Here is a 14445-nt window from a genome sequence, read left to right as displayed (position 1 = left end):
ACCAAGAACAAGGCAGTGTGTAGAGTATGGTGATGATTGAGGGTTTTCATTTCCTCTAGGCAGAGAAACCTCAGGAGGCTGAGGTCAGGGCTTCCCAGCATTTTTACCGAGACTTATTGGGAAATTTCAAAAGTTTATCCCCACACCTTGTTGGGGGACGGTGGGGGGCAGACGATTCCTTCTCCAGGGATGGGATGGGGATTGCAGGAAGAAGTTTGTGTAAGACCAAGTACCCTGTAGAGACAGGAGAGACTGGGAATTGGTTTGTTCTCTGGGGAGTTAAAGTGTTCGGATGGTCACATTTTTAATCTTATTTAGAAGTTAACATTTGAATATAGATTTGAAGAGGAAAGGAATGAAGCCATGTGAAAGTCAGAAGTAAGAGTGTTGTTCCAGGTACAGAGAGCAGCAGGGCAAAGGCCCCAAAGTAGGATTGTGTCTGGTGTGTTACACAACAGAGCAGTCATTGTGTGAGCGAGAGTAAGAGATAAGATCAGAAAGGAAGCAAGGAAGATAGAGAATGAGAACTGCCTTGATAGCTTGTTAAGGACTTTGCCTTTTATTCTAAATGAATTAGGGAACCCTTAGTAGTCTAAGAGCCAAGTAGCAACATGATTTGGTTGTGTATAATAGAATAGTTCTGGCTGCTATGTTGAGAACAGACTAAATGAATAAAGGAGTAAGGGGAAAGCAGGGAGGCCAGTGAGGCAGCAGCTACAACAGTTCAAAGGGGAGCTGATAGAGTTGAGATTTTCTTGACAGAACGGCCAGCATCACCTGGAGGGCCTGTGATACTGTTTGGGGGACAGGGACTTTAGAACAAATAATGAAATGTATATACCACTTCTCTGTTTCTACCCCCTGAGGTTGAAACCCCTACTTTTATTAGTCTGGGGTGGGGCCAAGGAATTCGCATTTCTACAAGTTGCCAGGTGATAGTATTGCTGGTCTGGGAGCCATACTTTGAGAACCACCAACTTCTTCACAGCACTGATGAAAATGCACAATGAACGTGCGTTTATCACCCGTCCTCAAGGAAGCACCTTGCTTACCCCTGTGTGCTAGTGCCAAGCATGATGCCCTGAGCTCAGCTCTGGGCCAGGCATGGTGCTGTACTGAATGAAGTTCTTGAGCGTCTCTGGTTTGAATGGTTTGGAGGTAACTGGTGATTAAACTTTTCAGGAAACGGTCATTATAGGGAAGGGATTCATTATAATTGTAATAACAATAACAATGGGTCTGACACTCTGCCTGGGCGTTTTACTCCCATCTTCTCCAATTAAATCCTGTGAAAGGCCCATGAGTCTGGCATTAACACCCCTATTTTATGAATGAGGAAACCGAGGCTTGGGGTTTAATTTCCCACCATTAACAAGTACCACAGCCCAGCCAGGCCTGACTGACCGCTCTGCTGTGTTTACATCACCGACTACGTCAAGAAGTCACTGATAGGAGATTGCCTTGAAGGCAGGAGCTTCCTCACTTGGGGACTGGGAGCCATATTGAAAACTGCAGGGAATATGCCATCCTTTAAAAAAAAAGCACCTCCTGTCTGAATTGAGAGCCCTGTTCACACCGCACATTTCCAGCCCCAAGCTCTTCTGCCAGAGCGCTGGTCCCCTAATAGATAGTAGCGGCTGCCCCCAACATAAGGAGTTTTTGCTGACCTTTGTGGTGGAGCACTTTTCCTCAGCTCTCATCTTCTTCTCAGCCTCCTCCCGTAGGATGATGGACACAACTCCGGGGCTGAAGCTTGACACATCGAGGCTAGCCTATCTCTAAATGGAATCCATTGCTCTCACTAGAGAAGGAGAAAATCAAAGTTGAGGACTTCCCGCCTCATCAGTCGCTCTCTTCCCCCACCCTCCCCGGAGGATAAAAATAGCCGCCTCCCGCGGCCTCCCAGCGGGAGCAGCAACTGCGCACGGAAACCCGGCCTGCCCCGCAGCAGCTGCGCAGTGAGGCGCGGGGTCGGCGGGCGGCCAGGGTCAGAGCGCGGACCCTCCCGCAGAGCCGAGGTGAACTGCGGGGAGGGGACGCTTGGAAGTCTCAACCGAGAGAGGGGGCACTTGGAGCAAGTTTGAGCGCGATGGTGGGTGCTCACATAAATGCACCCGAGACCCGGAGGTCCGCGCACGGGCTCGTTCGAGGTGTAGGCACGATTCTTAACCTCTTCAGGGGGCCGGGACTCGCTAGAACAAATGATGAAACGTACACAGCACTTCTCTGTGTGCCCAAGCGCACACTGAGAAACACAGACACACACTTCTGCACACCACAGGTTAACAACCCCAGATGAGGGTTGACAATGGGGACGCAGAACGATAATAAAAAATAAAATTTCGTAACGTGTAAGGATAAGGTTACTAAAGTTTGCTGAGCAGGATTTTTTGGAGAATAAATGCATACAGTATTTATCCATGGGAAGTGACACAGAAATGTTAATGTTGACCTCCGATGGTGGGATAAAAGGTGCTTTCTATTTTTCACCATTTTCTCAGTAAGAAAAAGCAGGTTTCTCTTTTGCTACCAGAGCGGCCGCATCCAGGCATTATCCTGGACCTGGGGAGCCCACTCCGGGGCAGCCGCAGCCCGGGCCTGCCTGCCTGGACTCTGTGTCGCGGCGAGCGGGAGAGTTACAGACAAGAGACAAGCTAACATCAGGATGGTGACAACGTGGGACGGGGACGGGCTCCTTTTAAAGGGTGCCCAGGGAGCCCTCAGCTGACCACAGCACTTGAAAACCAAAGCGCTCCCAGCCCCGCAGCCGCCAGCACGGAGCGGACGGTGCGTGCGTGCGCGATCCCGGGACGGCGGCGGCGCGCACGGGCGCGCCTCCGCGTCCAGCCCCCTGCAGTGGACGATGCCGCCGAGAAGGCGGCGGCGGCGGCGCGCTCCGGCGGTCTGAAGCGGCGTCCGGCTGCCACGGGCCGGCGGCGCGATGAGCTGGGCGGCCGCCCCCGGCTCGGGGCTGTGAGGGGCTCGGGGCCGGGGGTGGGTGGCGGCGGCCCGGCGGGCGGCCAGCGCTCCTCCTCGGCGGCGGCGGCGGCGGCGGCGGCGGCCATGCGCGGGGCGGCGCGGCCAGGGCCGCGGGGCTGGGGCCGCCTCCCCGGGACCCGCGGCCTCAGGGCCCCGCCGCCGCCGCTGCTGCTCCTGCTCGCGCTGCTGCCTCTGCTATCCGCGCCCGACGCCGCCGCCGCCCCGGCCCAGCGGCCTCCCGTACTGTCGCCGGCGGCCGCGGGGCCCAGCGTGAGCCTCTACCTGAGCGAGGACGAGGTGCGCCGGCTCATCGGTGAGTGGGGCCGTCTGCGTCGGGGTGGGCAGGTCGGGCCCGACCCCGGCTGCTTCCGGCCGCCCGCGGCCCAGTCGGAGAGCGGGGGACCGCGGCCAGGTCGCGTCCCAGTGCCCGGGGTCGTCTCGGGGCCCCGGCCTTTGCCTGCCTTGCTGGCCGGGAGGTGTGGTCCCTGCCCGGCCCCCGCCTCGGGTCAGCCTTCCGGCCTACCCCCTAAGTCCTCGCTGTCCCGCCGTGAAAGACCGGGGATCCACCCCATTCCGCCTACCCCACTGCCTCTTCGGTTTTCGCCCTATTCCTTATTCATAGCTTCCAAACTTTTCTTCCCTGATGCACCAAGTTTCTTTGACCCATCCTAGGCGTGTCATTGTAGGGCCCTGGATTTTGGATATCTCGAAGTCCATGTTTTATTTCGACCAGACCTGGCTGTGGTTTTGATGCCCCAGTAGAGGCCACAATACTGTGGTCTTACTTTCTGGTTATCATACTTCTTTTTAAAAATGAGGTGGGGGGGGGGAGGGAGAGGTTAGAAGAGCACTGCATGTTCGTGGCAGCCTCCAAATCTTGTGACGTTTAAGCATATTTTTAAATGGGGAGTGAATCTCTGGGTAGCAGACCTGTTAGCTTCTTCAGTATCATTTTGGTTCTTGTCTTGGATGTGTTGGACTGTGGACTGATCTGTATTTCAGGGCCACTCTTTTACTCTGAATACCTTGTAGGAAAAGGAGAACTTAGCTTTGGGTCAGTTCTGTTCCACCTAATTAGCTTTGTCGTTTGGGGAATTAATTTGAAAAATAATGGTGTTTTTGTGCTGAGACTGTGGATTCTGGAAATGAGCCCTTAGAGGAAGGTTTGATAAAAATGGCCCCAAATGGGAAGTCTTTGGTAGTTAAGGATGCCTAGACATTCTTTGTGTGTTAGACTTTCTTTTGTGTATTGTGGCACAAAATAACATTTCCCCCCTCTTTATTTAATCTCAGGTTTGTGGTATATCTGAGTGATAGGGGGGAATTATTTTTTTAATCATCCATTATCTATCAGTTTTATTTTTATTTTTTTAAATTTGTAAGACTTTCTTGAAGTGGACTCAATGTTGAAACGGTATTGCTTTTAGCAGTCTGTTTAGACATTGTTACATATATGGGTTTGTAGTCTTTAATCAAACAAGAATGCTGTGTTTTTGTAATGTCCTGTCCTTCTTAATCCTCTTTTTGGTCTAGTTGAATTAGCTAAATTTAGTTGAGATTAATTAAAACTGCCAATTAGGTTAGTACTTGGAGCATAAGACTAAGGTTTAGGAAAAATAATGAAAGCTTACAAATGGACTCATATCACATAATTATTTTTAAAATATTAATGCATTCTGTATGGTTTTTAAAGGTTTTTTGGTTAAAAGCTTGCGTATAATTTGTGACTTTGTTTACATGTAAGAGTACATGTTAGAAACCAGCCAGGTGGGGGTAGGGGATAGGGAACAACCAGAGGCTGACAGTGATTGAGTGCCTGCCACTTACCGGCCCCTACATGTTTTACACACATCATTTCCTCTAATTTTCTTGTGACCCAGTTAAATAGATACCATTACTCCCATTTTAGAATTGAAGAAATTGAGGCTTTAACCTTTTCAAGGTCACACAATTTATAATCATTAAAAAAAATTAAACATAGTGTTGACATAGGCGACGAAGTTTTATTAAATTTAATAAAGATATCATTTATATAGAAGTTTCGTTATGGCATGGTGGGAAAAAAGTCATTGCTAATTAATACTTGAAATAATGTATATGTATTTGTCCCCTGACTGATGAGCCTCCAGCTTTATGCCCATTGGGAGGCTGGGAGGGAGGATCCCTCTACTGATCATCAACCTCTGGGGCAAGAGGGACCTCCAGTGGTATTTTTTCTAATGCAAATAGAATTGACCTGTTACATTTTGACTCTCTTTGCCAGATCTAGGTTCATCTCCCTCATCCACTCTACCTTTAAAGTATTCATTCCTTGGCTGCTTCTGGGTGGGGAAGAACGAGTGGGTAAGACTCAGATGTGTACCAGGCATCTTGAGTTCTCAGACTGCAGTTTCTCACAGAAAGTCTTATGGTGTTTAAGACTACTTGAAATAATAGTTCGTGGTATATTTTTGTATCATTATGGGTTAAATGCCTCTGAAAGCTGACTTGGGAAACTAATCATCATTTTATAATATTTGTAAGACAATGAGTTTGGAATTCCAAGTAAGAAACTTAAAAGTGAACTTGATAGTGACAACTTTATAAATTGAACTAATTGCCTTTGTTATGAGAGTAAGTTGTTGTTTCAATCCAATTAATATGTTTAAAAGTCACAGTTTAAAAATCAAATAGTGCTAAAAGGCTTAACATAAAACACAGCAGTGTCCTACCCTTCGCCTTTTTATCCTTCAGGTCCTACTTTCCAGTGGAAGCTACCATCTCATACTTGTTCTATTTGTTTATTTATTTTCCTGTTCTTTACTTGCATATTTTGAAATTAATAGAATAAACATTTAGTTTCCTAGTATCATAATTGAGCACTTGCCCTGTTCTCTGCCCCAGTTCCTCGGTACAGCTAAATAACAATTTTTGGTAAAACCAATAATCAGTATTTACATTATTGCATATATATTTATTGCTCACTTCTGAGTTAAATAGTGATGCCAGATTATGGCTTTTTTTCTATATTTTTATGTTTTCCCTAGAGCAAATAATTGCCTTCAACTTTTTGATTTTTTTTTTTCATATATCTATGACTGCATTCCTCAGATACCCCAAGAAAAATATGTTCAGTGCCTTTTGATATTTTTTTCCAGGTAGCACAAATCATCTCTCAGTTCTACTTGGTTTCCTCTTAGAGACTCCCTGGTTGGGAGCCTTCCATCCTCTTGTTCCAGTCTAACAGTAGGATTGTTTTTCTTGTGATTTCTGTTCCCTTCTCTCCTGCCTTAGAGCCTGTTTCCTGGATCACTTGTTTTCTTTTTCTTGGTTTGCTTCGTTCTGCTAAAGGGTATCCTCAGTAGCTTCCTAAGAAGGGATGCATAGGAGATAAATTATTTGAGGCCTTGTATGTCTTAAGGTGTCTACCCTAGATGCTTTATAGGTGATTTATAGGTCCTTTATAGATGGTTTGGCTACATTTAGAATAGTAGGCTGAAAAAAAAAATATTTTTTCCCCATAATTTTGATGGCATTTTCACACTGTTTCTGGATGTAAGGCTTTCTGATGAAAAAATTCAAAGCCATCTGATTTTTGTTTTTATTTTTCTGTTTTTATTGAAGCTCAGGGTCTTTTTCTCTGGCATTCTGAAATTTATTTTTTAAAAGGTTTTATTTATTTATTTATTTAGTTAGTTATTTGAGAGAGAGAGGGAGATCCCAGAGGGAGAGGGAGAAGCAGACTCCCTGCTCAGCAGAGAGCCCAACAAGGCTCAATCCCGCGATTCTGAGATTATGACCTGAGCTGAAGGCAGACGCTTAACTGACTGAGCCACCCAGGCATCCCCTGGCATTATGAAATTATATAAGCTTTTGTGTGGGTCCTTTGTTCACCTGTTGGCTCTCGTTTTAGTAGGCCCTTTGGATCTAAGACTCATATTCTTCAGTTTTCAAAAATGTCTGTTACTTTGATAATTTCCTACCCTTTGTTTTTATTTTTCTTTCTGAGACATCTATTGGTTTGATTATTGAATCTCCTGGAATTGATCTTCAGATACTCTTAATTTATGTTGCCTCTTGTTTATATCTTTGTTTGTGGAGGTGGAAAGTGTGTGTGGGTGGGAATCTTCTCAATTTTGTCTTCTAAACTTTTATTTTAAAAATTTTAATGATGTTTTTAAGTTTCAGAAGCTCTTTTTGTTCTCTGTTTTCATTTCATTTAATTTCATTTTCTGTTTCCATTTTATTCTTCATAAATATATTATCTTTGATGTATTTGTATATGTATTTTTCATTTTTTCCATATGTTTAATGTTTTTAATATTTCTTCTGCTTCCTCCAGTGTGCTTGTTCATTTCAGGGTACTTTTTATGGTTGTTTAGATCACAAACACCTGGTCATCCTTGGCTGTCCACAATTAAGAGTAAGATGCTGGAAGGTTGATTAGGAGAGAATGTGTGCTGGTGGTCTAGTGACTTCCTTTGAAGTACAGGTAGAGTTTTCATTGCACATCCACTCCACATAGCAGCACCTTCACATCTTCTTTGAGAACAGTCAGTGTCTGCAGAGAAGACCGTCAAATAGCCTGCCTCTGATGTGTTTGGTAATACACTGACTGCCTGGGTTTGGGTTATCTGGTTGAGGTGGGATGGAATGGGGATAAAGGCCACCGTTCAAGCTGTAGACTTTGACTTCTCTTTACAGTTCTCCTGCCCCTGTGGTTCAGTTTCTTCAGAAAAACTTAGGGTCTCCTGCTGGATCTGGGGGCCCACCCCTTTTAAAGTTTCCCCCTTTGTCAAGCCTGAGCCTCAGGCTGGTCTTTGGTGCCTCAGGGGTCCTGAGGAACAGTGACCACTTCTTCATCTGGCTCCCCTCTTGGAAAAGTTTATCGAAATGTATGTCGTGTTGTTGTCTTCTTTCCCTTTCTGTTTCTTTGTGGTTTAATGTCTTTGTGATTTCATTAGTATCATTCAGAGGAGTTCAGGTTGAAATGGGGATAAAGGCCAGTGGTCATTCCAGAATATGTAAATGACAGTTAAGGTTGGGCTTTGACTATTGAAGAGCTGTTGATGTGTAACAGGTTTTTTTGTTTTTTTTTGTAATAATATTTAGAAGAGTAGTAGTTGCCACTTTTTAGAATGATGCTGACATGCACAAAGGTAATTCCTGTTTCAAGTATACACTGTTATTTCCATTTTATAGGATAAGAAAACAGACTTGGGCAGTTCCTTGGTTGTGGGGCATATAGTCCTGATGGAAGTCTGCCTGTACAGAAACTCGAAAAGCCTCAGGAGCTTTTACTCTGCATGTGGCATCGCTGTGTCCCCAAGCCCAGTTTCATTGTTCTCATTTACTCTTCTTAACAGGCTGCATTGTAGACACTCATTTCCCCATTTTTACTGATGAGGACTTTGATTTAGGGTCCTTTGGGCAGTGAGTAAAAGGTCCAGTCTTGATTCGGTCTTGCTTGAATCCAGAATCCATCTTGCCTCTTTGTCAGCTCTGGAGGAGCTGTGATTAACCAAAAACACTCAAGAAGTAGAATCTGAAAGCCTGCTACCACATGTTTGTGCTCTTGACTATTATCTGCATCCTCCCGTGTTCTCTTTCTAATTGTATTAGATAATAATACATAATTCTGTTATCCTAATCATAATTCTAATAGAATTAAGTTCCCTGGAAATCCAGGACTTGTGAAACTATTATGTGGCTGGGGCAGTGCTAGGAGTTTGCTCCTAGCAAAATGCTGAGGGGTGAGGGCTATTGTATGAACAGGTTATGGCAGCAGTGGTGGTAGTGATAGGGACTCTGTAAGGGTCAGAGGTCTTCTGAGAATAGATTCTGCCTCCCACCAATTAGAAATTCACTTTGGGTAACTTGCTATTCTGTTAAAGTAAATACCCTCTGGAAGAGTTAAGCATTGTTCACATCTTATTTAAAATCAGTTAAATATAAGTTGAGATCAATGCTCCCCAGACCAGTTTAATAAAAATTTTTGAAGCCCAACCAAGTACCATATACTGTGGTAGAAAATGATGACTCAAAATTATTAAATTCCTTTTTTTGAGGAACTGAGAATTTCGGAGGGGAGACTAACCATTATATTGAGGACCGTTACACTGAGATAAGAGTCATACTGTTGATATGACTAAGTTACTGTAGGAGTGATTACTCTTGACTGTAGAAGGGGGAAGGGGAGAGAGCCTTAGAGAGTTTAGGGAAAGTGTTCCAGGAATGGAGACATTTGAGCCCCATCTTGAGGAGGAGTTTGATGGGCAGAAAAGAGGAACAGTTCTTGCCAGGTGAGAAAACAGCATGAAAAAGCTATAGATGTACAGAAGTAGATGGGTGTGAAATCAGGAAGTAGGAAAAATCTAATGTGGATAAAATGAGAAAAATTGGCAAAGCCACGGAGTGGCAGAATATAAAGCTGGGAGGTAGGTTGAGATTGAATTAGGAATTTAATTTCATCTCGTAGGTAATGAGGAGCTGTTGAAGAATTTAGGAAAGGAGAGTGCACGAACAGGACTGGGTTACAGAAAAGATGACTTTTGGCCCCAGTGGAAAGGGGCTTGGAGAAAGACAAGGTGGATTTGGGAAATGGGACAGAGTCAGCTTGTGCTGGTAAGAGGGATCAACTAGGGTAGTTGAAGGAGTGGGATGGATTTGTGAGGACTGTGCAGGGAGTTTGGAAAAGACTTAGTGGAGGAGACTTGACAGTTAAAGAGAGGAGTCAGAGAGGACTCCAGGGTTTCAGATTTGGGGTGCTGAACTGAGGGACTCTCTCCATTTGGGAGGTGGTTGAGGGAAAGGAAAATAAGATGAGCCATGTGTTCCTCTCCTCCCAGCACCTCTCCTTCCTCTTAACTCTCAGGTCAAGCGCTTGGGGGGGAGGGCAGTGAGAGTGTCCTCCCTGCTGATGTGTCTGGCATAATCTGAGAGGTGTGGGGTGCTTGCTGGTGGAGTTGGTTAGCACCCTGAGCAGACTCTTAACCCTGGGCATTTTGGGTGGGGTGGTGGCATTGATGCAGCATTAATTTGAATCCATGTGTTCTTCATTGGGAGAGCAAGGCTGAGGCATTGTGCAATTGTGGGTTTTGAGTTTTTTTTTCCCTTCCTCATGCTCCACGTGTGGGAGAACTCTGTCCAATTATGGCTAAACCTGTCCACTATGAGTCACATCCTGAGTTGACTAGTCAGTTCTGAAGGTGCTGCCTAAAATACTGTTTGGATTTTAAGGGTCACTTTAGAAACAAATGAAATCTGAGGGTATTTTTTTTTGAGCATCCTGAATTGTGAAGTTTCATAGCATTACTTTTGTGGTTTTAATGCATTATGCCAGTGTTGTGAAAAAACTTGCCAGCTATACATAACAAAACAAAAAACAAAATAAAACAAAAACTCGGACATGAAACAAAGCATTTAGGTACTCTGAAATTATATTACACTTAAAAGTGCTTTTTTTGTGTCATCCTTGTTGGTGCAGATCAAGTACAGTATTTTCTGATTAAAATGTTATTAAACAACTTTCATTTATGTGGGACCTCTTAAGATATGATGTGCCAAAACAAGTGTGTGTATATTGCTGAGTTACCTAATAAATACTTAGTGAACGGTTCTTTTTACTGTGCAAGTGTTACTGCTGAGTGGTAGAATATTTCTGAAAAGTAATTTCATAGGTCTCATGCTTGTATATGAGATAAGTATGTTATGTCTTATTTATAAATAAATATGTTTTTATATAAATATGTGTGTTTTAGTATACCTCTTGCTATATGCTAAGTACTTCACATGTGTTCTTTTTTTGTTATATCAACCATATAAAGTAGGTGGCATTGACATTTTTTTTTTTTTAATAGATAAAGCTGAGGCTCTGGGAAATTACAGAATTCACGGGAGGTCACGGAAATGTCTGGGGCTTTGTGACTCCAGAGTGCATACTTTTTTCTCTGTGCAGCCTCTGAAGGTTAACCGTTTACTTAGTCTTTAACCGGAATAATCTGAGGGGCTTTAAACAAAATATGGATTCCTGAACCTATCCTGAGCAATTTATTTAGGAGATCAGAGATGGGGCCCAACTCATGAACTTTTGAATGCCATGTTTCATTGATTATAAGATGTACAGTTTTCCCACCTTTGAACATCTCTGAAATTGAAACCACTTTACAACCAATGGTGAGTCATCAGTTAATTGACAGTTCTTTTTTATCTTTCTTAGTGGCACGAAAAATAATGGTGCAGTTTAGATTAAATGAAATATGGTATTGTAAAAGGATTGCCACCTTTCCTTTTTTTAGGGGGTGGGGGAGATACCTCTCACAACTCTCTTTCAGAGTTGTAAAATTCACTGGTGATATTTATTATTTGCTTGTGGTAATGCTGTGTAGTAATGTCCTTGCAAGGAAAGCGAATGATGGCAGTGAGATATTACCATTAGGTTTATAAGCCATAGTAACTCATTTATCACCTGGGAAGTTGCTAGTAAAAGAAATATCAGTTGTTCTCAACCTTATTTTGTGAAAGTCTTCTGGCCCTTCCCTAGACAAAGGCATGGCTATCCAACCATATTAAGTTTTGTGTACTGTGCTGACTTAGACTTTGGGGGCTTTGTAGGGACCTCTGATGAAACCTTATAGTTGCATCTTGTGTCCCACAAAAGCTGGTCTGGAAGGGGGCATATTACCTTCTGTATTTCATCCTGGTATTCCCTGACCTCCTACCTGAATTTTTAAAGATTTGTATACATTAAGGATCACTTAATTGTGTTATATGAGTTTTGACAGATGTATAGTGTCATGTATCCACCATCGTATCATACAGAATAAGTTTACCATCCCCCCAAAATTCCGATTTATTTTAAATAAGTTTGCTTTTAAAAATGTATTTATTATGGAAAAGTTCAAACATTCAGAAATAGAATAATATAATGAACCTATGTGTAGCCATCATCCAGCTTCAATAATTATCAACTAATGGCCTTTTTTTGGGGGGGGGTGTTTATATCTCTCCACTCCCCAATCTACTCTTTTGCCCTCACTGTCCTGATTCCCCACTTGGATTATTTGAGGCAAACTCAGACACATAATTTTGTAAAAACTTTTTCGTATGTATCTCTAAAAGATAGGGACCTAAAAATTTATAATAACTTATCACACCTAAGAAATTAACAGTTCATAAATATCAAGTATCTATGCTGTTCAAATCTTTCTGATGTACAGATAAATGTTTATATGGAGACTCTTGCCTGCCACCTCTTTCCTCTTTTATCCTTCTTCACCTCCCATGTGTTTAGCTCCTCTGTTGCCAAGCTCTTTCTCATCCTAGGGTCTGCATTTGATGGTTGCTTTGTCTCACATACTTTCCCCAGATCTTTACAGGACTGGAGACTTACAGATCTCAACTTAAAATGTCACTGCCTCAGAAAGCCTTGCCTTCCTAGGGTTGACCCCCCAGTGCCACTCTGTTCTTATCACCCTGTTTTATTTTAAGCATGTGATACTTTTGTTGTTTTTGTCTCCCCCTATACGAAAGTTAGTTCTGTTTGAGTAAAGACCTTTTGTACCGTTCCACTCTATATCCCCAGCACTTAAAAACAATACCTGGCATGTAGTAGATGTTCAGTAAAACTTCAATGAATAAATAAGTCATACTTCTTGTAGGGGAGATTCACTATCTTATGCCATATGGGAGTCATCATTCTCTTTATCATTTCCCATTGCCTGCTGAGTTATTATCCAAGAAGGGAGTTGGGCTGGGCTTACTTATATTTATGAATGGTAGTTTAAATAAATTAGTTTTTAATACCTTATTTTCTTTGAGGTTGCCTAATTTTCCCATCTCTGTTCCTTGTACCCCTCTCTCTGGGTAAGGTGTCCTCCATCTTGGCTTCCATAGCTCTGCACTCTGTACAAACAAATCAATATCACTATACCCATCACATTCTGTCTTTCCCATATACTGCACTAAGGCCACCCCAAGGCTTGACTAGCAACTCCCAGCAGGCTGTTGGTCTGCCGGGCAGTTGAAAGATGGAAAGTATTCAAGAGAGATTCTGGCAAAAGCCTTTTTCCAATTATTAAGACCTGAGAAGTGCAATTTCTCATCTTTTCTTCTGAAATGCTTTAAGCTACTGTTAATTCTATCCAGTGCATTTTTTCATCATATGCATTGTAGTTTTCACCTCTAAAAAATTGATTTGTGTCTTTTTGTATCTTCCATGTCTCTGCTTAACTTTTGACCATGGGAAATACAGTTACAGTAGTTGTTTAAATGTTCTTGTCTAGGGGCGCCTGGGTGGCTCAGTCGTTAAAGCGTCTGCCTTCGGTCAGGGCGTGATCCCGGCGTTCCCGGATCGAGCCCCACATCAGGCTCCTCCGCTGGGAGCCTGCTTCTTCCTCTCTCACTCCCCTGCTGTGTTCCCTCTCTCGCTGACTGTCTCTCTGTCACATAAATAAATAAAATCTTTAAAAAAAAAAAAATAAATGTTCTTGTCTACTAAGTCTCATGTTCTCGTCTACTAAGTCTAACATCTGTGCCATTTCTGGATTGGTTTCAATTATTTATCACTTATTTATTTATTTTCCCTTTTTTCGTGGGGGGGGGCATGCCTGGTTCATGAGCAAACGACAAGCATTGTGAATTTTACTCTGGTAGGTGCTGAATATTTTTGTATTCCTATTAATATTCTTAGGTTTTGTTCTGGGATTCAGTTAAGTTACTTGGCAGCAGTTTGATCCTTCTGATCTTGTTTTTTGGACTTGTTAGGACAGGAGCAATGCTCAGTGTAGGGCTAATTTTTCCCCACTACTGAGTTAAGACCCCTTTGTGTACTTTCTCTGGCGACCTGTGTGAATCGTGAGGTTTTCCAGTCTCGCTAGTGGGAATAGGCGATATTCCAGATCCTATATAAGTAGGATTGTACATTTTATCCTTTCTCTGTCCTTGTGCAGCTTCCTTATCCATCCTCTGATCAGTAGTTAGCCAAAGACTGGAGGGCAACCGTCTGCAGATCTTGGAAGTTTTCAGTGCTGCTTTCTCCTCTGTGGTACTTCATCTTGCATACTCTAGCTGTCTTTGTCTTTCTGAACTCTCTTGTATGGTTCTTGGCTATCTCAGACAAGAGAGTCTGGTCCTATTATTCTATCTTGTCTAGAAGTGGAAATAGTCAAGGATTATCTTTATAATTGTTTGCATCTTTTCTAACACATTAGTTGTCAAAGGAGAGAATTTAGTCCAATTTAAAGAAAAAAGTTTTACGGTTTGTATATGTGCGCATGCACATGTACACAAATGTGGGAATATAGCAGATAATGTGATGTGGCACAGTACTGAATTCTGCATTTTTGAGTTTTAATTTCACCTTATTCATATGTGTTTAATTAATGTGAGTGTTGGTTTCTTCATATATAAGATGAGATGCTTTTCAACTACAACAGGATGTCTGTTACCACTGTTGGTATAATGTATGTGAAAATGCTACATAATCCT

At 42.9% G+C, this 14445-nt stretch overlaps 1 protein-coding gene and 1 long non-coding RNA gene across 6 annotated transcripts in view; one reads left to right on the top strand and one right to left on the bottom strand.

Annotated features, from left to right (window-relative positions):
• Positions 1-3511, bottom strand: part of LOC123788394 (uncharacterized) — a 96828-nt gene extending 93317 nt beyond the window's left edge. For 3 of the 4 annotated variants that reach the window (XR_015727874.1, XR_015727873.1, XR_015727872.1), the window contains exons 1-2: positions 3262-3511; positions 1668-1801 (exon numbers count right to left, since the gene is read on the bottom strand). This is a non-coding gene — a long non-coding RNA (uncharacterized LOC123788394). The remainder of the gene's footprint in view (positions 1-1667; positions 1802-3261) is intronic. The other variant, XR_006778492.2, reaches the window with a different exon arrangement.
• The window catches only part of RYK (receptor like tyrosine kinase), a 90698-nt gene continuing 79103 nt past the window's right edge, over positions 2851-14445 (top strand). For both annotated transcript variants that reach the window (XM_045791799.2, XM_087870211.1), the window contains exon 1: positions 2851-3292. In XM_045791799.2, coding sequence (XP_045647755.2) covers positions 3064-3292 — 229 coding nt within the window. In that variant the 5' untranslated portion in view covers positions 2851-3063. The remainder of the gene's footprint in view (positions 3293-14445) is intronic.

Source organism: Ursus americanus, chromosome 20, assembly GCF_024610735.1.
Source record: "Ursus americanus isolate L20-20 chromosome 20, mUrsAme1.1.p, whole genome shotgun sequence".
Lineage (NCBI taxonomy): Eukaryota > Metazoa > Chordata > Mammalia > Carnivora > Ursidae > Ursus > Ursus americanus.
The sequence above is the reverse complement of the archived record's forward strand: the minus strand, read 5'-3'. Positions and strand labels throughout refer to the sequence as shown.